At 48.6% G+C, this 25751-nt stretch overlaps 1 protein-coding gene across 1 annotated transcript in view; it reads left to right on the top strand.

Annotated features, from left to right (window-relative positions):
* Positions 1-25461, top strand: part of LOC115079772 (WAP four-disulfide core domain protein 3-like) — a 127343-nt gene extending 101882 nt beyond the window's left edge. Inside the window, exons 6-7 of the mRNA XM_029583621.1 lie at positions 8180-8323; positions 23434-25461. Of these exons, the coding sequence (XP_029439481.1) occupies positions 8180-8323; positions 23434-23441 (152 nt within the window). The 3' untranslated portion in view covers positions 23442-25461. The remainder of the gene's footprint in view (positions 1-8179; positions 8324-23433) is intronic.
* The last annotated feature ends 290 nt before the right edge of the window (positions 25462-25751 follow it).

The raw sequence follows: 25751 nt of genomic DNA, 5'->3' as shown, positions 1-25751 counted from the left end.
AATAATGAAGGAATCAGGAGAGACGTACTCCATGCTATAGAGGCCAAACGCTCTATACAATAAAAATGGGATGTCACCCACACACAAAGCCTTCCTGATGATCCTCAGCCAAGGAAGGGATGATATATGCTAACTGATTGGCTAATAGTTTAATATCTAAAATCAACAGTGAGATTGGTCTATAGGAGTCTGCTAGAAGAGGATCTTTATCTTTCTTAGGGATTAACATAATCAATGCCTTGCTAGCTTCATAAGGAAAATGTTACTGTTGCAGGACATGTTCGTACATAAAGAGCAAGGGGAGGCCACACTGTCTCTCAGTATCTTATAACACCCCCCCCCCCAGGCACGTTATACAGGAGAGCCCCCAAAATCCCATATTGTACGTCCCTCAATCAGAGCAGGGCATTTAACCTATCTAATTGTGCTCTGGCTGCAGTATCCCCCAGCTGTTGAATATAAAGCCATTGAAAATAATCCAGAAAAATCCCACACAGTCCCTCATTAGAGTTAACAATATTATGCTGTTTGTCACGGGCTGTTACAATATATTTGGCCCCTAATTTGCACTTGACATCCTCGCCAGAAACTTCCCTGCCTTACTTACATATTGGAAAAGTTGATGTTAGGGACTTTATATATCTATCTATATATCTATATATCTATATATATATATATATTAGGGGTGTGCATTCGTTTTGAACTTATAGGTAAAACGCAACTTTTTTTTTTTTTTAACTTAAAAAAGTGATGAGGCGAAAACGATCGGATTTCCAACTTATTCATCATAGCTATGTTGAATACGTTGGAAATCGCGATTGTTGATCCTAAATACAAATTTAAACCCCTCACCCTCCTTAATCCCCCCCCAAGACTTACCAAAACTCCCTGGTGGTCTAGCGGGGAGTCAGGACGCCATTTCTGAACTCCTTTGCGAGGAGCACGTGACGTCGGCGTCACGTCGGAGTGACGCGGCGTCACGTGATTCCCTGCGGGTTCGCTCCGGGACCCTCGTTGGACCCAAAAGGAACTTTTGGCCAGCTTGGGGGGGGGGCCTCCTGCTGGCCAAAAGTTCCTTTTGGGTCCAACGAGGGTCCCGGAGCGAACCCGCGGGGAGTCACGTGACGTCCGCGTCACTCCGACGTGACGCTGACGTCACGTGCTCCTCGCAAAGGAGTTCAGAAATGGTGTCCTGACTCCCCGCTAGACCACCAGGGAGTTGTGGTAAGTCTTGGGGGGGGATTAAGGAGGGTGAGGGGTTTAAATTTTTATTTAGGGAATCGGTGCACGTATGGACATAGACTCAACTTATGGAATTCTCCATATGTCCATATTGACCGAAATTGACCCCCCCCCCTTTCGACTTATGAACATAAACTTTTGGTCTGCACATCCCTAATATATATATATATATATATATATATATATATATGTGTGTGTGTCTAGAAAAGCCCTATTTAGGTCTTGAAATATATAAGTACTTACCTGTAATATTACAGTTTCACCTTCATAAATCCCATGATAGACCTGTTCCATCATTCCACACATAAGAACATAAGAACATAAGAAAATACCATACTGGGTCAGACCAAGGGTCCATCAAGCCCAGCATCCTGTTTCCAACAGTGGCCAATCCAGGCCATAAGAACCTGGCAAGTACCCAAAAACTAAGTCTATTCCATGTAACCATTGCTAATGGCAGTGGCTATTCTCTAAGTGAACTTAATAGCAAGGTAATGGACTTCTCCTCCAAGAACTTATCCAATCCTTTTTTAAACACAGCTATACTAACTGCACTAACCACATCCTCTGGCAACAAATTCCAGAGTTTAATTGTGCGTTGAGTAAAAAAGAACTTTCTCCGATTAGTTTTAAATGTGCCCCATGCTAACTTCATGGAGTGTCCCCTAGTCCTTCTACTATCCGAAAGAGTAAATAACCGATTCACATCTACCCGTTCTAGACCTAGGCATAGGATTGTTATATTTTCTGTAGGCTAACAGGGCTGGTAGCTTTAAAATGAGCGCGTGAGTGCCCGTACACGTACTTATGGGAGCGTGAGCACTCATGTGCTGGAATTTCAAATCGTGTGTCACTGCCGGTCCTGCTCACCTCTCTCTCCCCTCCATGGGTCCCGGTCCTTCCTCACTGTCTGCCACGGCGAGTCATCTGCACCCCAGACGCTCGGCGCCCACATCTCCGCCTCCTTCCAGCTCCCAGGCCTCGCAGCATGGTTCGTGTCGGGGCTCCGCTGCCTCGGCCCTGCCCCTAGGTGCGCAAAGAAATAGGAAATATTGTCTTTATTTCCTTTTTCATTGCAAATGAATGCACATCCCTAATTATTATAGGTAAAAAAAACCATTGCTGTAGTTGCACAATGTTAGGTTCTATCTTAGGACTTACCTCCCAGGAAAGAGATCTAGGCGTCATAGTGTCATAGTGGATAACACATTGAAATCGTTGGCTCAGTGTGCTGCAGCAGTCAAAAAAGCAAACAGAATGTTGGGAATTATTAGGAAGGGAATGGTTAATAGAATGGAAAATGTCATAATGCCTCTGTATCGCTCCATGGTGAGACCGCACCTTGAATACTGTGTACAATTCTGGTCGCTGCATCTCAAAAAAGATATAATTGCGATGGAGAAGGGCAACCAAAATGATAAGGGGAATGGAGCAACTCCCCTATGAGGAAAGGCTGAAGAGGTTAGGGCTGTTCAGCTTGGTGAAGAGACAGCTGAGGGGGATATAATAGAAATCTACAAAATCATGGAAGGACTAGAACAAGTTAATGTAAATTGGTTATTTAGTCTCTCAGATAATAGATAGACCAGATGAAGTTAGCAAGTAGCTCATTTAAAACAAATAGAAGAAAATTCTTTTTCACTCAGCGCATAGTTAAGCTCTGGAATTCATTGCCAGAGGATGTGGTTACAGCAGTTGGTGTAACTGGATTTAAAAAAGGTTTGCATAAGTTCCTAGAGGAAAAATCCATAATATGATATTAATTAATAAGTAATAGTAGCTTGTGATCTGTCTAATGTTTGGGTAATTGCCAGGTTCTTATGGCCTGGTTTAGCCACTGTTGGAAACAGGATGCTGGGCTTGATGGACCCTTGGTCTGACCCACCATGGCATGTTCTTATGTTCTTACAGCTAACAGCATGCCATGTGCTGCAGCGTCTACATTTAAAATATGGATTTATGCAGGTAACTGTTGGTCCCACCCTGGAATGGCCATGACCCAACCTAGCATTGCCCCTTTTGGTTTTGCTTGAGCATGTACATAGATTTTCATAATTTGCAGCTTTTAAAAAAGACATTGCTGACATATATGAGCCTTTCAGCACAAGCAACGCTTTTTAAATTCAGTCCATAGAGTATTAATAAAGTATTCCTAAATTAAAAAACAAACCCAAAGCACACCCCTACTGCACTTGTTTACACAACCTAGGAGATACATTAGAAACCTAAAACATATTCATCAGCATAAACAGAACCATAGAGAGAAATTTACAAGAAATCTTCATTGATTTTGGATAAAATAAAGGGGTAAACATTCAAAACTCATACAGCGCTATGTAGCTGGAGAAGTGTCACTCATGCAGCTAATTAATATGCGCCAACGTCTCCTCAATGGCTAAAAGTGTTACGGCTGTGGCTGCTGTGCAACCGCCTCACCACCAGGGGTCCCTCTAGTGCTGGCTCTCCTGACAGGCCCAGTCGATCTCCTATGTCCACTCTATGCTCTGGGTGTGCCCTTATAACCCTGCCTGACAGTTGCCTCGGTGCTTCGGCATCGAGCTCACCTGGGCTCCCTGCTCTAGCCTGCCTTGCGTGGCCTTCGGGCCTTTCCTTGCCTTGCGCGGCCTTCGGGCCTTTCCTTGCCTTGCGCGGCCTTCGGGCCTTTCCTTGCCTTGTGCGGCCTTCGGGCCTTTCCTTGCCTTGCCTTGCGCGGCCTTCGGGCCTTTCCTTGCCTTGCCTTGCCTTGCGCGGCCTTTGGGCCTTCTTCCTTGATTTCCATACCTGGCCTACGGGCCTTCTGTGTGTGTGTGGCCTACGGGCCTTCTGACCTGCCTTGCCCCGCTTATGGTGTGTGGCCTACGGGCCTTCTGTGTGTGTGTGGCCTACGGGCCTTCTGACCTGCCTTGCTCCACTTATGGTGTGTGGCCTACGGGCCTTCTGTGTGTGTGTGGCCTACGGGCCTTCTGACCTGCCTTGCCCCGCTTATGGTGTGTGGCCTACGGGCCTTCTGTGTGTGTGTGGCCTACGGGCCTTCTGACCTGCCTTGCTCCGCTTATGGTGTGTGGCCTACGGGCCTTCTGTGTGTGTGTGGCCTACGGGCCTTCTGACCTGCCTTGCTCCGCTTATGGTGTGTGGCCTACGGGCCTTCTGTGTGTGTGTGGCCTATGGGCCTTCTGACCTGCCTTGCTCCGCTTATGGTGTGTGGCCTACGGGCCTTCTGTGTGTGTGTGGCCTACGGGCCTTCTGACCTGCCTTGCTCCGCTTATGGTGTGTGGCCTACGGGCCTTCTGTGTGTGTGTGGCCTACGGGCCTTCTGACCTGCCTTGCTCCGCTTATGGTGTGTGGCCTACGGGCCTTCTGTGTGTGTGTGGCCTACGGGCCTTCTGACCTGCCTTGCCCCGCTTATGGTGTGTGGCCTACGGGCCTTCTGACCTGCCTTGCCCCGCTTATGGTGTGTGGCCTATGGGCCTTCTGTGTGTGTGTGGCCTACGGTCCTTCTGACCTGCCTTGCCCCGCTTATGGTGTGTGGCCTACGGGCCTTCTGTGTGTGTGTGGCCTACGGGCCTTCTGACCTGCCTTGCTCCGCTTATGGTGTGTGGCCTACGGGCCTTCTGTGTGTGTGTGGCCTACAGGCCTTCTGACCTGCCTTGCCCCGCTTATGCTGTGTGGCCTATGGGCCTTCTGTGTGTGTGTGGCCTACGGGCCTTCTGACCTGCCTTGCTCCGCTTTGGTGTGTGGCCTACGGGCCTTCTGTGTGTGTGTGGCCTACAGGCCTTCTGACCTGCCTTGCCCCGCTTATGGTGTGTGGCCTACGGGCCTTCTGTGTGTGTGTGGCCTACGGGCCTTCTGACCTGCCTTGCTCCCTCCGCTTATGGTGTGTGGCCTACGGGCCTTCTGTGTGTGTGTGGCCTACGGGCCTTCTGACCTGCCTTGCTCCGCTTATGGTGTGTGGCCTACGGGCCTTCTGTGTGTGTGTGGCCTACGGGCCTTCTGACCTGCCTTGCCCCGCTTATGGTGTGTGGCCTACGGGCCTTCTGTGTGTGTGTGGCCTACGGGCCTTCTGACCTGCCTTGCTCCGCTTATGGTGTGTGGCCTACGGGCCTTCTGTGTGTGTGTGGCCTACGGGCCTTCTGACCTGCCTTGCCCCGCTTATGGTGTGTGGCCTATGGGCCTTCTGTGTGTGTGTGGCCTACGGGCCTTCTGACCTGCCTTGCTCCGCTTTGGTGTGTGGCCTACGGGCCTTCTGTGTGTGTGTGGCCTACAGGCCTTCTGACCTGCCTTGCCCCGCTTATGGTGTGTGGCCTACGGGCCTTCTGTGTGTGTGTGGCCTACGGGCCTTCTGACCTGCCTTGCTCCGCTTATGGTGTGTGGCCTACGGGCCTTCTGTGTGTGTGTGGCCTACGGGCCTTCTGACCTGCCTTGCTCCGCTTATGGTGTGTGGCCTACGGGCCTTCTGTGTGTGTGTGGCCTACGGGCCTTCTGACCTGCCTTGCCCCGCTTATGGTGTGTGGCCTACGGGCCTTCTGACCTGCCTTGCCCCGCTTATGGTGTGTGGCCTATGGGCCTTCTGTGTGTGTGTGGCCTACGGGCCTTCTGACCTGCCTTGCCCCGCTTATGGTGTGTGGCCTACGGGCCTTCTGTGTGTGTGTGGCCTACGGGCCTTCTGACCTGCCTTGCTCCGCTTATGGTGTGTGGCCTACGGGCCTTCTGTGTGTGTGTGGCCTACGGGCCTTCTGACCTGCCTTGCCCCGCTTATGGTGTGTGGCCTATGGGCCTTCTGTGTGTGTGTGGCCTACGGGCCTTCTGACCTGCCTTGCTCCGCTTTGGTGTGTGGCCTACGGGCCTTCTGTGTGTGTGTGGCCTACAGGCCTTCTGACCTGCCTTGCTCCGCTTATGGTGTGTGGCCTACGGGCCTTCTGTGTGTGTGTGGCCTACGGGCCTTCTGACCTGCCTTGCTCCGCTTATGGTGTGTGGCCTACGGGCCTTCTGTGTGTGTGTGGCCTACGGGCCTTCTGACCTGCCTTGCCCCGCTTATGGTGTGTGGCCTACGGGCCTTCTGACCTGCCTTGCCCCGCTTATGGTGTGTGGCCTATGGGCCTTCTGTGTGTGTGTGGCCTACGGGCCTTCTGACCTGCCTTGCCCCGCTTATGGTGTGTGGCCTACAGGCCTTCTGTGTGTGTGTGGCCTACGGGCCTTCTGACCTGCCTTGCTCCGCTTATGGTGTGTGGCCTACGGGCCTTCTGTGTGTGTGTGGCCTACGGGCCTTCTGACCTGCCTTGCCCCGCTTATGGTGTGTGGCCTATGGGCCTTCTGTGTGTGTGTGGCCTACGGGCCTTCTGACCTGCCTTGCTCCGCTTTGGTGTGTGGCCTACGGGCCTTCTGTGTGTGTGTGGCCTACAGGCCTTCTGACCTGCCTTGCCCCGCTTATGGTGTGTGGCCTACGGGCCTTCTGTGTGTGTGTGGCCTACGGGCCTTCTGACCTGCCTTGCTCCCTCCGCTTATGGTGTGTGGCCTACGGGCCTTCTGTGTGTGTGTGGCCTACGGGCCTTCTGACCTGCCTTGCTCCGCTTATGGTGTGTGGCCTACGGGCCTTCTGTGTGTGTGTGGCCTACGGGCCTTCTGACCTGCCTTGCCCCGCTTATGGTGTGTGGCCTACGGGCCTTCTGTGTGTGTGTGGCCTACGGGCCTTCTGACCTGCCTTGCTCCGCTTATGGTGTGTGGCCTACGGGCCTTCTGTGTGTGTGTGGCCTACGGGCCTTCTGACCTGCCTTGCCCCGCTTATGGTGTGTGGCCTATGGGCCTTCTGTGTGTGTGTGGCCTACGGGCCTTCTGACCTGCCTTGCTCCGCTTTGGTGTGTGGCCTACGGGCCTTCTGTGTGTGTGTGGCCTACAGGCCTTCTGACCTGCCTTGCCCCGCTTATGGTGTGTGGCCTACGGGCCTTCTGTGTGTGTGTGGCCTACGGGCCTTCTGACCTGCCTTGCTCCCTCCGCTTATGGTGTGTGGCCTACGGGCCTTCTGTGTGTGTGTGGCCTACGGGCCTTCTGACCTGCCTTGCTCCGCTTATGGTGTGTGGCCTACGGGCCTTCTGTGTGTGTGTGGCCTACGGGCCTTCTGACCTGCCTTGCCCCGCTTATGGTGTGTGGCCTACGGGCCTTCTGTGTGTGTGTGGCCTACGGGCCTTCTGACCTGCCTTGCCCCGCTTATGGTGTGTGGCCTACGGGCCTTCTGTGTGTGTGTGGCCTACGGGCCTTCTGACCTACCTTGCTCCGCTTATGCTGTGTGGCCTACGGGCCTTCTGTGTGTGTGTGTGTGTGTGGCCTACGGGCCTTCTGACCTGCCTTGCCCTGCTTACTGTGCCCAAACTCAGCCTGAACTTAGACACTGCTACTTGCCGCTTGCCCTGACCCAGCCTGAACTTAGACACTGCTAATTGCCGCCTGCCCTGACCCAGTCTGAACCCAGACACTGCTACTTGCCGCCTGCCCTGACCCAGTCTGAACCCAGACACTGTTTCTAGCTTCCTCTCTCTCTCCACCTGGAGCCACCCTGCTGGGTGGTGTTCACTACTCCTGACCGGAGCCCAAGCGTAACAAAAAGTTACACAGACAGAAAGTATGTGTCTACCAGGCAGAACACGGGAGGAGCGAGTTAGCCAAATAATATATACAGGTAAATAAAGAAGTTTGGAGTTAGCAGATAAGTGTCTGTAGAAGTGTGCACACTCCATAAAGCAGGATAGACTTATATATCCAAGTGTATCAGCGGCATACCCTGTGCCACTGAATATACATTATAACTTAGCCAGGTAACTTCCAGCCTGCTAAGCTACTTAAACGGCCAGCTTTGAATATCCACCCCCTGGTTTTTAAAAGACTTTTTACAACAAAATGCAAAGATAAAAACAGATTTTTAAATCTCTCACTTCCTTTGTTACAGTTAAACCTGGAAATTGCCCCGTGCCAACAACAATGTGTAAACAAGAAGACACTCCACAGAAACCAAAATGCAAGGGTGACTATGACTGTAATGGAAAACAAAAGTGCTGCACCAAGGAATGCATAAAGGAGTGTACAGACCCAGGTACTGCTACCTGTATAATGTAAAGTTTATAGATCAGATACTGTGTGTCCCCCTGTACCAGACCCTGTGTCACAGTGACAGGAGAGCACGGAGCCAGGTACCTGTATAATGTAATGTTTATAGATCAGATACTGTGTGTCCCTGTACCAGACCCTGTGTCACAGTGACAGGAGAGTACAGAGCCAGGTACCTGTATAATGTAATGTTTATAGATCAGATACTGTGTGTGTCCCTGTACCAGAACCTGTGTCACAGTGACAGGAGAGTACAGAGCCAGGTACCTGTATAATGTAATGTTTATAGATCAGATATTGTGAGTGTCCATGTACCAGACCCTGTGTCACAGTGACAGGAGAGCACAGAGCCAGGTATCTGTATAATGTAATGTTTATAGATCAGATACTGTGTGTGTCCCTGTACCAGACCCTGTGTCACAGTGACAGGAGAGCACAGAGCCAGGTACCTGTATAATGTAATGTTTATAGATCAGATACTGTGTGTGTCCCTGTACCAGACCCTGTGTCACAGTGACAGGAGAGCACAGAGCCAGGTACCTGTATAATGTAATGTTTATAGATCAGATACTGTGTGTCCCTGTACCAGACCCTGTGTCACAGTGACAGGAGAGCACAGAGCCAGGTACCTGCATAATGTAATGTTTATAGATCAGATACTGTGTGTGTCCCTGTACCAGACCCTGTATCACAGTGACAGGAGAGCACAGAGCCAGGTACCTGTATAATGTAATGTTTATAGATCAGATACTGTGTGTGTCCCTGTACCAGAACCTGTGTCACACTGACAGGAGAGTACAGAGCCAGGTATCTGTATAATGTAATGTTTATAGATCAGATACTGTGTGTGTCCCTGTACCAGACCCTGTGTCAGTGACAGGAGAGCACAGAGCCAGGTACCTGTATAATGTAATGTTTATAGATCAGATACTGTGTGTCCCTGTACCAGACCCTGTGTCACAGTGACAGGAGAGCACAGAGCCAGGTACCTGTATAATGTAATGTTTATAGATCAGATACTGTGTGTGTCCCTGTACCAGAACCTGTGTCACAGTGACAGGAGAGCACAGAGCCAGGTACCTGTATAATGTAATGTTTATAGATCAGATACTGTGTGTGTCCCTGTACCAGAACCTGTGTCACAGTGACAGGAGAGTACAGAGCCAGGTACCTGTATAATGTAATGTTTATAGATCAGATATTGTGAGTGTCCATGTACCAGACCCTGTGTCACAGTGACAGGAGAGCACAGAGCCAGGTATCTGTATAATGTAATGTTTATAGATCAGATACTGTGTGTGTCCCTGTACCAGACACTGTGTCACAGTGACAGGAGAGCACAGAGCCAGGTACCTGTATAATGTAATGTTTATAGATCAGATATTGTGAGTGTCCATGTACCAGACCCTGTGTCACAGTGACAGGAGAGCACGGAGCCAGGTACCTGTATAATGTAATGTTTATAGATCAGATACTGTGTGTGTCCCTGTACCAGACACTGTGTCACAGTGACAGGAGAGCACAGAGCCAGGTACCTGTATAATGTAATGTTTATAGATCAGATACTGTGTGTGTCCCTGTACCAGAACCTGTGTCACAGTGACAGGAGAGCACAGAGCCAGGTACCTGTATAATGTAATGTTTATAGATCAGATATTGTGAGTGTCCATGTACCAGACCCTGTGTCACAGTGACAGGAGAGCACAGAGCCAGGTACCTGTATAATGTAATGTTTATAGATCAGATACTGTGTGTGTCCCTGTACCAGACACTGTGTCACAGTGACAGGAGAGCACAGAGCCAGGTACCTGTATAATGTAATGTTTATAGATCAGATACTGTGTGTCCCTGTACCAGACCCTGTGTCACAGTGACAGGAGAGCACAGAGTCAGGTACCTGTATAATGTAATGTTTATAGATCAGATACTGTGTGTGTCCCTGTACCAGACACTGTGTCACAGTGACAGGAGAGCACAGAGTCAGGTATCTGTATAATGTAATGTTTATAGATCAGATACTGTGTGTCCCTGTACCAGACCCTGTGTCACAGTGACAGGAGAGCACAGAGCCAGGTACCTGTATAATGTAATGTTTATAGATCAGATACTGTGTGTGTCCCCCTGTACCAGACCCTGTGTCACAGTGACAGGAGAGCACAGAGCCAGGTACCTGTATAATGTAATGTTTATAAATCAGATACTGTGTGTGCCCCTGTACCAGACCCTGTGTCACAGTGACAGGAGAGCACAGAGCCAGGTACCTGTATAATGTAATGTTTATAGATCAGATACTGTGTGTGTCCCTGTACCAGATCCTGTGTCACAGTGACAGGAGAGCACAGAGCCAGGTACCTGTATAATGTAATGTTTATAGATCAGATACTGTGTGTGTCCCTGTACCAGACCCTGTGTCACAGTGACAGGAGAGCACAGAGCCAGGTACCTGTATAATGTAATGTTTATAGATCAGATACTGTGTGTGTCCCTGTACCAGACCCTGTGTCACAGTGACAGGAGAGCACAGAGCCAGGTACCTGTATAATGTAATGTTTATAGATCAGATACTGTGTGTGTCCCTGTTCCAGACCCTGTGTCACAGTGACAGGAGAGCACAGAGCCAGGTACCTGTATAATGTAATGTTTATAGATCAGATACTGTGTGTGTCCCTGTACCAGTCCCTGTGTCACAGTGACAAGAGAGCACAGAGCCAGGTACCTGTATAATGTAATGTTTATAGATCAGATACTGTGTGTGTCCCTGTACCAGACCCTGTGTCACAGTGACAGGAGAACACAGAGCCAGGTACCTGTATAAGGTTGAGATTACTTACCTGATAATCTCCTTTTCCTTAGGGGTAGATTTTTAAAAAGGACGCCCTCGCGTACTTTTGTAGGCGCATCAGGCGCAAACAAAAGTACGCGTAGCCGCGCGTATCCGCTAAATTCTTGGATCGGCGCACGCAAGGCTACCGATTTCGTGTAGCCGGCGCACGCCGAGCCGCGCAGCCTAACTCCGTTCCCTCCGAGGCCGCTCCGAAATCGGAGCGGCCTCGGAGGGAATTCGCTATCGCCCTCCCCTCACCTTCCCCTCCCTTCCTCTACCTAACCCACCCCCCCGGCCCTGTCTAAACCCCCCCCTACCTTTGTTGAGGGATTTATGCCTCCCGGAGGGAGAAGTAAATCCCCGCGCGCCAGCGTCCCGCTGGCGCGCCTAGACGCAACCCAGGGGCGGTTCCGGAGGGCGCGGCCACGCCCCGGACCACCCCTGGCCGAAACCACGCCCCCGGGCCCGCCCCGAAAACGCCGCGCCGACCGGCCCCGCCCCGAAAACGCCGCGCTGATCGGCCCCGCCCCCAACACGCCCCGACACGCCCCCTCAGAAAACCCCGGGACTTACGCGAGTCCCGGAGCTCTGCGCGCGCCAGCAGGCCTATGTAAAATAGGCGCACCGGCGCGCAAGGCCCTGCTCGCGTAAATCCGGGCGGATTTACGCGAGCAGAGCTCTTAAAATCCGCCCCTTAGTGTAGACAGATGGACTCAGAACGAATGGGTATAGTGTGCTCGTGCTAGCAGTTGGAGACGGATCTGATGTCAGCACGGGGTATATATACCCCCACAGGAAGCGTAGCAACTCAGTAATCTTCCTTGCAAAAGCTGTTATGGATGTGTGTACTGACGCTCAGTGAAAAATGAAACAGGATTCCCCCGACCGATTGATAGTAGCTGGAGATCGCCAGCATTCCCAACCGGAAGGCGTTGACACCTGGTAGAGTGTGCGCTCTTATGGAAACAGATGACATGGCTTACCTTGAATCGGTGAAACCCATGTGCACAGGCAGCTGGGCGGGATGCTGAGTCCATCTGTCTACACTAAGGAAAAGGAGATTATCAGGTAAGTAATCTCAACATTTCCTGGCGTGTAGCCATGTGGACTCAGAACGAATGGGATGTACAAAAGCTTTACTCCCAGCCTGGGCGGGAGGCTGCCTGAGGACCATATAGTACTGCCCTCGCAAATGCTGAGTCCTCCCTGGCCTGGACATCCAGACGGTAGAATCTGGAGAAGGTATGGAGGGAGGACCATGTCGCCGCTTTACATATTTCTGCAGGAGACAGCATCCGGGATTCCGCCCAGGATGCCACTTGTGCTCTGGTAGAATGAGCCTTGACTTGTAGAGGCGGAGACTTCCCAGCCTCTACGTAAGCTGCTCTGATAACTTCTTTAATCCAGCGGGTGATGGTGGGCCGCGAGGCCGCTTCACCTTGCTTCTTCCCGCTGTGCAGGACGAATAGATGGTCCGTCTTTCGTAGTTCTTGTGTCACTTCCAGATATCTGGGCAGTGATCTGCCAATGTCGAGATGGCGTAATAAACGCCCTTCTTCAGATTTCTTCAAACCCGCCGTGGTAGGCAAGGATATGGTTTGGTTAAGATGAAACTGTGAAACCACTTTAGGTAGAAAGGAGGGAACCGTCCGAAGATGAATAGCCTCAGGAGTGATCCTGAGAAAGGGATCCCGGCAGGACAGTGCTTGTAGCTCTGAGATGCGGCATGCAGAGCACACCGCCAGCAAGAAGACCATCTTCAAGGTTAGAGAATGGAGAGACAGACCCCGAAGGGGTCTGAAGGTGGATCCCGCGAGGAAATCCAAAACAAGGTTGAGGTTCCATAATGGCACAGGCCACTTCAGTGGCGGACGAATATGCTTGACTCCTTTCAGGAAACGAGAAACATCTGGGTGCTTGGCAATGGTCTTGCCATCCCTCCTGGGACCATAGCAAGACAGCGCAGCCACCTAAACCTTGATGGAGCTGAGGGAGAGACCCTTCTGAAGTCCATCTTGCAGGAAATCCAACACAACAGGGATTGTGGTCGAATGTGGATTGGTGCCATGAGTGTCGCACCATGCTTCAAATATCCTCCAGATCCTTACATAGGTGAGGGACGTGGAAAACTTGCGAGCTCGGAGAAGCGTATCTATCACAGGCTCCGAGTAACCTCGTTTCTTCAGTCTAGCCTTCTCAATGGCCAGACCGTAAGAGAGAATTGAGCTAGATCCTCGTGGAGGATGGGACCTTGACGTAGAAGGTCCCAGAGAGGAGGCAGGGGAAGGGGCTCCCCTGCCAGTAGTCTTCTCATGTCAGCATACCAGGGTCTTCTTGGCCAGTCTGGTGCCACTAGAAGAACTAGGCCCCAGTGTTTCTGAATCTTGTGGATGATGGCGCCCAGCAGAGGCCACGGAGGAAAGGCGTATAGCAGAGTCCCTGGAGGCCACAGCTGAACCAAGGCATCGATTCCGTGGGAGAACGGGTCGCGCTTGCGGCTGAAGTATCTGGGTACTTGAGCATTGGACTTGTCCGCCAGTAAATCCATGTCCGGAATCCCCCAGTGATCCACAATCAGCTGGAAGGCTGTGGGTGACAGCTGCCACTCTCCCGGATTTAGGCTTTCTCTGCTGAGGAAGTCTGCCGTGGTGTTGGCCCTCCCGGCAATGTGGATGGCCTGAAGATTCGCCTCTGCCCAAGCCATCAGCAGGGCGATCTCCAGCGATACTTGTCGGCTTCTGGTTCCGCCCTGACGATTGATGTATGCCACCGTGGTGGCGTTTTTGACATCACTCTGACTGCTCTGTTCTTCAGTCGGTGAGCAAATCGAAGGCATGCCAATCGGACTGCCCGAGCCTCTAGACGGTTGATGTTCCACGCTGACTCTTCTCTGTTCCACCACCCTTGTGCGGCTAGTTCTTCGCAGTGTGCTCCCCAGCCGCTCAGGCTGGCATCTGTGGTGAGCAGAGTCCACGTGGGGGAGGACATCTTCGACCCCCTGCTCATGTGGTTGGACTGCAACCACCACCGTAACTGGGTCCGTACTCTGGCCAGCAGAGGTAGGTGCGTGGAATAGTTCCGTAGCCGGAGAGAGCAGTGAGTGCTGTAGAGGTCTCATATGGGCCCTTGCCCAAGGTACCACTTCCAGGGTGGATGCCATGAGACCTAGAACCTGCAGATAATCCCAAGCTATGGGCCGACTGGCTCCCATCAAGTACTGAATGTTTCAACCTTCTCTTGGCAGTGAGACTGACTGTGTCTGCCTGGGTGTCAAACTGTACCCCCAGGTATTCCAGTGACTGGGAAGGCTGTAGGCAACTCTTGCTGAGGTTGATTACCCAGCCCAAGCTTTCCAGAAGGGCAATCACTCTGTCGGTTGTCCGAAGGCTCTCCTCTCGAGATTTTGCCCTGATCAGCCAGTCATCTAGGTAGGGATGGACCAGAATTCCTTCCCGTCTGAGTGCCGCTGCTACCACTACGACCACCTTGGTGAAGGTCCGCGGTGACGTGGCCAACCCGAAGGGCAGAGCCCAGAATTGGAAGTGGCGGCCTAGAACCTTGAAGCGTAGGTAGCGCTGATGATCCGGATGGATCGGCATATGCAGGTAAGCTTCTGACAGGTCCAATGCCGTGAGGAATTCTCCTGGCTGTACTGCGGTCTTGACGGAACGCAGAGTTTCCATGCGAAACCTCGGGACTCTTAAGTATTGATTGACCGACTTGAGGTCCAGTACGGGCCGAAAGGTGCCCCCTTTCCTGGGTACCATGAAATAAATGGAATAGTTTCCAGAATTCACTTCCCAGGCAGGTACTGGGATGATGGCTTTCAAGGACAGGAGCCTCTCCAGGGTAGCTTCCAATGCTGCCTTCTTGTGTATGGGACATGAAGATTCCACAAACTTGTCCGGAGGGAGATGATGAAAGTCCAGATAATATCCCTCCCGGATAATGGTGAGGACCCACTGGTCTGACGTAATCTCGACCCATCTGGGGTAGAAGAGGGTTAACCTGCCCCCTATGGCTCTGTCCCCCAGATGGATCGGCGGACTCTCATTGTGAGGCGCGGCCGGGACCAGAGCCCGAGCCTGCTTCCCTCTTGTGCTGCTTGATCCGAAAGGACTGGTTCCTGGCCTGAGGATGAGGTGCCTGGTAGCGACTCCTATAGGGAATGAAGCGCTGGGAGCTTCTACCCCTGGAGGGCCTTGGAAAGGCTCGCTGGTTCCTCCTGAACCGATCTTCCGGCAGTCGAGGTACTGGAGAAGCGCCCCATGTGCTGGCCAGTTTATCAAGGTCGCTGCCAAACAGGAAAGAGCCCTTAAAGGGCAATCTGGTGAGGCGTGTCTTGGAAGGCGCATCGGCTGACCATTTCCGGATCCAGAGCTGCCTCCTGGCAGCTACGGAGGAGGAGACCCCCCTTGGCTGTAGTTCGGACTAGGTCTGATGCAGCATCCGTGAGGAACGAGAGAGCTGACTCCATGTCTGCTGCTGGAGCGTTGTTTCTGACCTGTGACAAACAGGAACGCGTCACCACTGTGCAGCAGGTGGCGATCCGCAAAGATAAAGCCGCTACCTCAAAAGTCTGTTTCAGAATGGCGTCCAGTCGCCGGTCATGAGGCTCCTTGAGGGCCGTCCCCCCTTCAACTGGAATGGTAGTGCGCTTGACCACAGCACTAATCAAGGCGTCCACCTGAGGGCATGCCAGCAAGTCCTGAATAGCCGGTGCCAATGGGTACATGCCCGTCAGGGCCCGGCCCCCTTTGAATGCGGCCGCTGGTGCAGCCCATTCTAAATCTATCAGTTGTTGTGCTGCTTGCAAGAATGGAAAATGGCGGGCTGTCGGACGGAGACCTTCCAGCAGGGGTTTCTGTGCAGAAGGCACCGTAGCGCTAGGACCTGTAATATCCAATTCTGCTAGACACTGGGACACCAGGTCCGAGAGATCCTCCTTAGGGAAGAACCGCCGCATGGTTCTATATGGCTCAATCCCTGGGGGAAGTTCCCCCTCGTCCGGGAGTTCGGACTCGTCCGGTGAAACCTCTTGGTCTGACTGAGCTGGACTGTCCAGCTGTGGGAGGTCCCGCTCACGATAAGGGCGTGATGGTCCAGGAACAGGATCTGCTGGAGCCGCCACCGCAGCGGCAGCCACAGTGGCCACCGCAGTTGCCGGCACCGCAGGGACCGTAGAAACAGCAGGGACAACAGGAACAACTGGAACCGCAGGGCCTGGACGGGAAGCCGTTTGCATCTGTACAAAGGCATGAATCCCCTTAAAGAGATCCACCCAGGAAATTGAAGCAGCCTCCAACCGCCGGGGTACGAGATCCCCCGGGATTCCTGATTGGTCGAGACTGACCGCTAAATCCGGGGTAGCCCCTGGAGAACTATCAGCAAATCTTGGCTGAGACTGGTCCTGGCCCGAGGGTCCCACAGCCTCCTCACATTGGACACATAGGGAGTCTGGCTCTTCACTGTACGTGGCTCGAAGCTGGCATGCAGAGCAGAGGCCGAGGGCTTTAATGCCGGAGGCAGGAGGCGCCCCCGCTGAAGATGCCGAGGCGTTCTGCTCCATGTAAAAGGAGGCGCTGAGTGATAAGCGGCAATAATATACACTTAATAGAACAGGCGCACAAGAATAATAGGCGGCAGCAATATGCGTTCAATGCAACAGGCGCACAATAATAAGAATATGCGGCAGCAATATGCGCTTAATACAACAGGCGCTTAATAATATGCGGCAGCAATGTGCGCTTAATATAGCAGGCGCACAATAATAAGAATATGCGGCAGCAATATGCGCTTAATACAACAGGCGCACAATAATAATAATATGCGGCAGCAATATGTTAACCATAATAATATGCAATATTTTCTCAGCAATAGGCGGCCATGAAAACAGCTCAGTTGTATGCAATATGCTCTCAGCAATATGCAGGTAGCAATACACGCTCTATGGCTTTCAATAGGCTCTCAGCAATAAGCGGTTAGTAATACACGCTCAATGGCATTCAACAGGCTCTCAGCAATAAGCGGTTAGCAATACACGCTCAATGTCATTCAATATGCTCTCAGCAATAAGCGGTTAGCAATACACGCTCAATGTTATTCAATATGCTCTCAGCAATAAGCGGTTAGTAATACACGCTCAATGGCATTCAACAGGCTCTCAGCAATAAGCGGTTAGCAATACACGCTCAATGTCATTCAATATGCTCTCAGCAATAAGCGGTTAGCAATACACGCTCAATGTTATTCAATATGCTCTCAGCAATAAGCGGTTAGCAATACACGCTCAATGGCATTCAATAGGCTATCAGCAATAAGCGGTTAGTAATACACGCTCAATGTCATTCAATATGCTCTCAGCAATAAGCGGTTAGCAATACACACTCAAAGGTATACAATATGCGCTTAGTCATAGACCCGCGCCTATTACGGGCGCTCAATACCTGAACAAGGCCACAAAATGGCGCCCTCCACGGCGTGCCACGCCGCCGATCCTCTGTTCCTCTGAGACCAGAAGTAAAAGCCGTACACTTTCCCTGATCCTCGGCGCTTCCTGGCTGGAACCCGGGCGGTCTCCGGCTGTGGGGGAAGAGATCAAGTACCTTCACCTCCGCGATTGAGGATATGCACCCGCTGCCTCGTCCACGCCGGGACCGAGGCGCCTCGTAAGCCTCACCCGAACCTCGCCCGGGGGCTGTGTCCCTGCCGCGATTCGGCCACCGGACCGAGGACTTAAACCTCCGGGGGATCACGGAAATCACCCCGGGAAACTCTACTGGGGGAGGGACCTTAGGGTATCACCGCAGGAGTGCGGGGCTCGATGCTGTAGACGTTTTAGTAGAAAGTAGTGCAATTAGTGTAGCTGGGTTTAAAAAAGGTTTGGATAAGTTCTTGGAGGAGAAGTCCATTAACTGCTATTAATCAAGTTGACTTAGAAAATAGCCACTGCTATTACTAGCATCAGTAGCATGGGATATACTTAGTTTTAGCCTGGATTGGCCACTGTTGGAAACAGGATGTTGATTTTGATGGACCTTTGGTCTGACCCAATGTGGCAATTTCTTATGTTCTTATGATCGGTATTGGGACTGGTTCTGTTCAATATCTTTGTGAGCGAGATTGCAAAAGGGCTATAAGATAAGGTTTGTCTATTTGTGGATGATACTAAGACCTGAAACAGAGTGGACATGCTTGAAGGAGTAGAAAGAATGAAAAGTAATTTACGAAAGCTTGAAGAGGACCAAAGTTTTGGCAGCTGGGATTCAATGTCAAGATGTGTAGAGTCTTGCATCCGAGATGCGGTAATACAAAAGAGCTGTATATGATGGGGGATGAAAGACTGGTGTGCATGGTCCAAATAAGTAATAAATCATGAGTTAACATACAAAAGGCTGATGCAATATCAGGTTTTGCTAGAATTACAACATCTTTCAACTCAGGCCTTACAAGTGCTTCTTTCAAACAAATGGGTACTTCACCAGAGCTCAAAGACAAATTAATAATTTAGAACAAAACACCCACAAATGTATCAATATTGTTATTAATCAATAAGAATGGGCAGGGATCTACCCCTCCCAATGAAATCTGTTCTTTAGGGAGTGGGCTATTCAGCTCTGAACAGGTGACTCATAGCGCATTACAGGGGGCAATCAAGTCCTCAGTCTGCTTTGAACTTCATGGAGACAGCACAACTACAGATTCTTGGGGAGAGCTAAGGAAAAAGCTTAACTTAGCTAGCCAATCTGGGGGAGGATCTGTTCAAAATCAATAGCAGATACGCTGTCCAGTGAACTGTTTTACTCCCTCCCACCCCCAGGTTTGTTTTTCTGATATAGGCTGCCTAAATACATAATTGGCAACAAGATAATTTGGAAATTTGGTAATTAGGTGTTATCCATCAAATAAATGTACCAAAATGAGGATTTTTCCAATGTAACTATTGTGGAGCCTTTATTCTGAGGGAAATCATCTGGAAACTTAGGGCTTGCCCCATTTGTGCGGAACTTTCTTCCCTCAAAAGGTAGCTGGCTGAAGTTAAAGCTGAATTAGCTGCAATAAAGAAAGTTTCACCCACTTTACAGTATTCAGGAATTAATTCCCCATAACCACAAAAAAAACCAAAAGTCAAGGAAAAAGGGGTTTACAGTGGGCTCAGGTAGGATAAGACCTGTGACCTACAGACATCCGTTCTTCACAACTGTGCAGCCCACAAGTCAAACCCCCCCCCCCCCCTCACACAGGGCATTAAGGAACTCAAAAAACAACAGGATTACAGTGGGCTATGGTAGAGTAAGACCCATGGTGCGGAGACACACACTGTATCAAGTGACACAAGTACAAAATGCTTCTCAGTATTAGGTAATGAAGAAGCTCTTGTGAAAGAGATTGACGTGTTATCTGAAAAGAAAGAAGAAACTCAATGCATATAGAAATTCCAAAATACAATCAATAATAAAAGAAAAAAGCTCATTGTGCTGGGTGTCTCTGTCATCAGAGGTATTAATTTGGGAACTCTTCTAGAGGGAAACGCTACAGTTAAATGCCTCCTAGGATCATTGGCTGGCAGAAATGCTTTTCAGATAGCCAAAGCAATCAAAGAAGAAAGCAAAGACTCTAAAGTTGATTTTATCATCCATCTGGGAACCAACGACCTTGCTAGTAACAGCATCCAAGCATTACCTGTTCTGGGAAAGGGGAAGGAGAGGCTAAGCCATATTGATAACTTCAATGTATGGCTCAAATCCTGGTGTAAGGAACAAAGTTTTGGATTTATTGGGGGCTGGGGCCATGGATGGAACAGGAGGAGGCTCTGTGTCAAAGATGGCTTACATCTGTTGTGGCAGGAAAAAGGATCCTAAGAGATAAATTCAAATCCTATGTCATAAGGCATTTAAACTAGATGCCAGGGGTGGCAGAAAGAAAATGGAATGTCACCCCCCAAATCTCAAAAAAATATGGGAGAAGGGGATAAGAAAAGTCAGCTGAATAAGGCACAAAAGAAGTCCAGGAAGAAAAGCAGTGACCTGAAGGAGAGAAGCTGGGAAGCTCTGAGCAGAAATGCTGGGAGTCTGGGTAATAAAATCCCAGAGCTGCAGGACTTGGGACTTGGACATTGCTGCTGTTATGAAGACAGAGTTCAGGGATTCTCATGATTGGGATACGGCCACACTGGGCTATAACTTATTAAGGAAGGACAGAGAGAACAGAAAAGGGGGAGGAGTGGCTCTTTATGTCAGAAACAATATCCAAGCATCTGAGCTGCAAGGAAGAAGGGGCAAAGAAGAAGCACTATGGGCTGACCTAACAAAAGATGATGGGGCATCTATTTATATTGGAGTGGTTTACAGGCCTCCAAACCAAATGGAAGAGCTTGACAAAGATCTGGTTGAAGACATTCAAAAGAGGGGAAAGAAGGGAGAAGTGGTGATTGTTGGTTTAATCTGCCGGATGTAGACTGGAGAATCCCTTCTGCAGAATCTAACTTTTTTAAAAGTATTGGGATGAAGTTAGCTATTTGGGAATATTATTTAGTGTAATTTGTGTGTGTTTCTGCTTTTAATAATCAGTAAGGCAGGGAATAAACTGAAGTTAGACTGTATTTTTAAATAGTCAGTAAGGCAGCTAACACGCAGTAGTTAGTGTATTTTTGATAGTCTGTAAGGCAGCTAATAAGCAGAAGTTATTCTGTTTATTTTTAATAGTCTGTAAGGCAGCTAGTAAGCAGAAGTTAGTGTGTTTGTATATTTAAAAAAAAGTAGCCAGAAGCTAGAAATAAGGTAGGAGCAGTGTATACCTAAGTAAAAAGGTTGAAAAGTTCAACTCAGTTACTCACCTTGGAAAGGTGTTGAGGTAGTGTGATTTGGTTTGATTAGGTACCAACATTGTTAAGCAAGAGAGCAGTGAGTCACTCTGGCTGACTAACGGAAGTTAGACTGTTTGTGGGTGGGACAGGTAGGGGAAGGGAGGGGACGGTGGGGGGGGGGAAGGAATGTTCCCTCCAAGGCCACTCCAATTTCGGAGCGGCCTCGGAGAGAACGGGGAAAGCCAGCTGGTCTCCCCGAGGGCTTGGCGCACACAAGTTGCAATAGTGTGCACCCCCTTGCGCGTGCTGATCCTTGATTTTATAACATGCGCGAGGCTGCATGTGCATGTTATAAAATTGGGCGTACATTTGTGCACGCCGGGTAGCATGCACAAATGTAGGCCACACGCGTAGGTTTTAAAATCTGGTCCATAGTGATTTCACTAATACATTTAAAGGAAGTTAATTAGACACATTCCTACTCTCACAGCAACCTAAAACTTAACTAGGAACTGAGCAAATTTGAGATGAAGGCAGCAGTCCAGCAGCAAGAGGGGGGCTTCCCAGTCTTTTGCATTGAGTGTCACATGTATGATTTTTTACCCACCGGTGAGAAGTTGTACATGTGCATGCGATGCAAAGAGCTCCTGGCTCTCAGAGAACGAGTCCGATCTCTGGAGGCTAGAGTGGCAGACCTGTTTACCCAGACTGCATAGATCAATGCCTTGTTGGATGTTGTCTGAATGTAAATCCTCTTTTCCACGTTTCCCCCTGCCGTTGAAGCAGAGAGCAATGTTGGAGTTGCATTAACCTTGTGACACATCAGTGATTGGGTCTGTGTATGGGGTGTATAATAGGAGACACTCTCAGTGACTGGGTCTATAAATGGGTAATTAATATGAGACACTCTCAGTGACTGGGTCTGTGTATGAGATGTATAATGTGAGACAGTCTCAGTGATTGGGTCTATAAATGGGTAATTAATATGAGACACTCTCAGTAACTGGGTCTGTGTATGGGGTGTATAATAGGAGACACTCTCAGTGACTGGGTATTTGTATGGGGTGTATAATGTGAGACACTCTCAGTGACTGGGTCTATAAATGGGTAATTAATATGAGACACTCTCAGTGACTGGGTCTATAAATGGGTAATTAATATGAGACACTCTCAGTGACTGGGTCTGTGTATGAGATGTATAATGTGAGACACTCTCAGTGATTGGGTCTATAAATGGGTAATTAATATGAGACATTCTCAGTAACTGGGTCTGTGTATGGGGTGTATAATAGGAGACACTCTCAGTGACTGGGTCTATAAATGGGTAATTAATATGAGACACTCTCAGTGACTGGGTCTGTGTATGGGATGTATAATGTGTGACACTCTCAGTGATTGGGTCTGTGTATGGGGTGTATAATAGGAGACACTCTCAGTGACTGGGTCTATAAATGGGTAATTAATATGAGACACTCAGTGATTGTGTCTGTGTATGAGGTGTATAATGTGAGACAGTCTCAGCGACTGGGACTGTGTATGGGGTGGCTTCTATAAATTACAAATTAAAAAAAAAATTAAGCCGCTTTTACACGCAAACGATTTTTGGATTGTATTACAGGCCTTGATTTTACCGAAACTAGATTATTGCAACGCCCTATTATTAGGTGTGCCCATATCTACCATTCGACCTCTGCAGCTATTGCAAAATGCCACAGCACGGCTTCTATCCAATACTAAGAAATTTGATCATGTTTCTCCTGTTCTAATGAATTTGCACTGGTTGCCAGTACAGTTCCGAATTAAGTATAAATGTCTTACTCTAATTCATAAAGCTGTATAGGACAATTATACGGAATGGTTGAATGCATCACTTCGCATTCATGTCCCACCCGTAACTTGAGATCACTTGGGCTAGCCTTACTGACGATTCCATCTCCAAAATAGCCCATCTTGGGCAAGTGAGAGAAAGATCGCTGTCCCTGGCAGGGCCTATGATGTGGAATTCCCTTCCTGTCGATATTCACACTGAGGCAAATATTAATAGTTTTAGGAAACTGATAAAAACCTGGCTATTTGAACAGGCGTTCAATCAAGCTAACTGATATTTTCCAGATTTCCTGCCTGGACTTTTCATTTCTCTACTAATTTTAGTATATGAACACCATTTTATTGTTAAGTTATTTTAGTTATTTTATCCTATTTTAGGTTGTTTAGTTTTATTAAATTTTATGCTACTGTAATTTATTAGGAGTTATTTAAGTCTAGGGTCTATGTCTAGGGTGTATAATGTGTGACACTCTCAGTGACTGGGTCTGTGTATGGGATGTATAATGTGTGACACTCTCAGTGACTGGGTCTGTGTATGGGGAATATAATGTGTGACACTCTCATTGACTGGGTTTGTGTACGTGGGGTGTATAATTTGTGATATTTTTAATGATTGGATCTTTTCTTTGTCTTTTTCTAGTGTCTTAATGCTGTCACCCACTCCATGGAGTTTTGCCTATTTGCATCTGATTGAATAAACTCTGAGACCTGAGGATGTCAGGACCTCCAATCAGCTGCTTTTTTGTTTTATCTGCTTCTTCTTATAAACCATAATTGAATTGTAATATTGTTCTTTAAACCTACAGAAACCTCTTTCTCTCACACTCTCTCTCTCTCTCTCTTTCTCTCTCTCTCTCTCCCTCTCTCTCTGTTAGTGTATAATGAGATATCATTGCTGGGAATGAAGTTATTGCAGTCTCCTATGTAACTTATTTCTCTCTCTCTCCCTCGCTCTGTTAGTGTATAACTGATATTGCTGAGAATGAGGTTATTGCAGTCTCCAGTGTTACTTCTCTCTCACTCTCTCTCTCTCTCTCTCCTTCTCTCTCTCTTTCTCTCTCAGTGTATAATGTGATATCATTGATGGGAATGAGGTTATTGTAGTCTCCTGTGTTACTTCTCTCTCTCTCTCTCTCTCCTTCTCTCTCCGTCTCTCTTTCTCTCTCTGTTAGTGTATAATGTGATATCATTGCTGGGAATGAGGTTATTATAGTCTCCTGTGTTTCTTCTTCTCTCTCTCTCTCTCTTTCTCTCTCTCAGTGTATAATGTGATATCATTGCTGGGAATGAGGTTGTTGCAGTCTTCTGTGTTACTTCTTTCTCTCTCCCTCTCTCTCTGTCAGTGTATAATGTGATATCATTGCAGGGAATGAGATTATTGCAATCTCCTGTGTAGCTTCTCTCTCTCGCTCTCTCTTTCTCTCTCTCAGTGTATAATGTGATATCATTGCAGGGAATGAGATTATTGCAATCTCCTGTGCAACTTCTCTCTCTCTCTCTCTCTCTTTCTCTCTCTTTCTCTCTCTCTCTCAGTGTATAATGTGATATCATTGCTGGGAATGAGGTTATTGCAGTCTCCTGCGTAACTTCTCTCTCTCACTCACTCTCTCTTTCTCTCTATCAGTTTATAAAGAGATATCATTGCTGGGAATGAAGTTATTGCAATTTTCTATCTTTTTTCTCTCTCTCTCACTCGCTCTGTCTCTCTCTCTCTCTCACACGCAAACACACTCTCTATGCTGGACTGTCACTTCTGGCCTCTGCCTCTTACTTCTCTCTCTCTCTCTGTCTCAGTTAGTGTATAATGTGATATTGCTGGGAATTAGAGTATTGCAGTCTCCTGTGTTACTTCTCTCTCTCCCACTCACTCTCTCTCTCTGTCAGTGTATAATGTAATATCATTGCTGGGAATGAGGTTATTGCAGACTCCTGTTTTACTTCTGTTTCTCCCTCTCTCTCTCTTTCTCTCTCTATCTCTGTTAGTATATAATGTGATATTGCTGGGAATGAGGTTATTGCAGACTCCTGTTTTACTTCTCTCTCTCTCTCACTCACTCTCTCTCACTCTCTCTCTCTCTCTCTCTGTCAGTGTATAATGTAATATCATTGCTGGGAATGAGGTTATTGCAGACTCCTGTTTTACTTCTGTTTCTCCCTCTCTCTCTCTCTCCCTCTCTGTTAGTATATAATGTGATATTGCTGGGAATGAGGTTACTGCAGACTCCTGTTTTACTTCTGTTTCTCCCTCTCTCTCTCTCACACACACTCGCTCTCTCTTTCTCTCGCTCTCTCTCTCTTTCTCTCGCTTTCTCTCTCTCTGTTAGTATATAATGTGATATTGCTGGGAATGAGGTTATTGTAGACTCCTGTTTTACTTCTGTTTCTCCCTCTCTCTCTCTCCCTCTCTCTCTCTCTCCCTCTCTGTTAGTATATAATGTGATATTGCTGGGAATGAGGTTATTGCAGACTCGTTTTACTTCTTGCAGTTTCCTGTGTTACTTCTCTTTCTCTCTCTCTATCAGTTTATAATGAGATATCATTGCTGGGAATGAGGTTATTGCAGTCTTCTCTGTTACTTATCTCTCTGTATTTAATGCTACATAATGATTTCTTACTGAAGTGTTTGCTTGTTAATAAAATTAATACATCGGGCATCACTTGTATGGTTTTTGAGACTGAAGTGTGAATGCTTTTTAAATTTGTATTTTGGTGTATTTATCCTTCAATTTTGGCCATTTTAGGAATAAGAGCACAGAATATAAAATTAATTTCCCTCAGTTTTTGCTCTGAATAATTTCTCTGTGGCTCCATAAACTAGAAAAAATTAAATTGTGGAACTCAAACAATGTAATTGGAGAGAGTCAAGCATGTGATCCAATGTGAATGTCCCTCAGTGCATGCGAGAATCCCGTGACAATTCCAGGACTCACCATTCCTGGAAGAGAGGATTCACATCCA

Source organism: Rhinatrema bivittatum, chromosome 1 (genome assembly GCF_901001135.1).
Source record: "Rhinatrema bivittatum chromosome 1, aRhiBiv1.1, whole genome shotgun sequence".
Taxonomy (NCBI): Eukaryota; Metazoa; Chordata; class Amphibia; order Gymnophiona; family Rhinatrematidae; genus Rhinatrema; species Rhinatrema bivittatum.
This window is presented reverse-complemented; position numbering and strand designations above follow the sequence as displayed.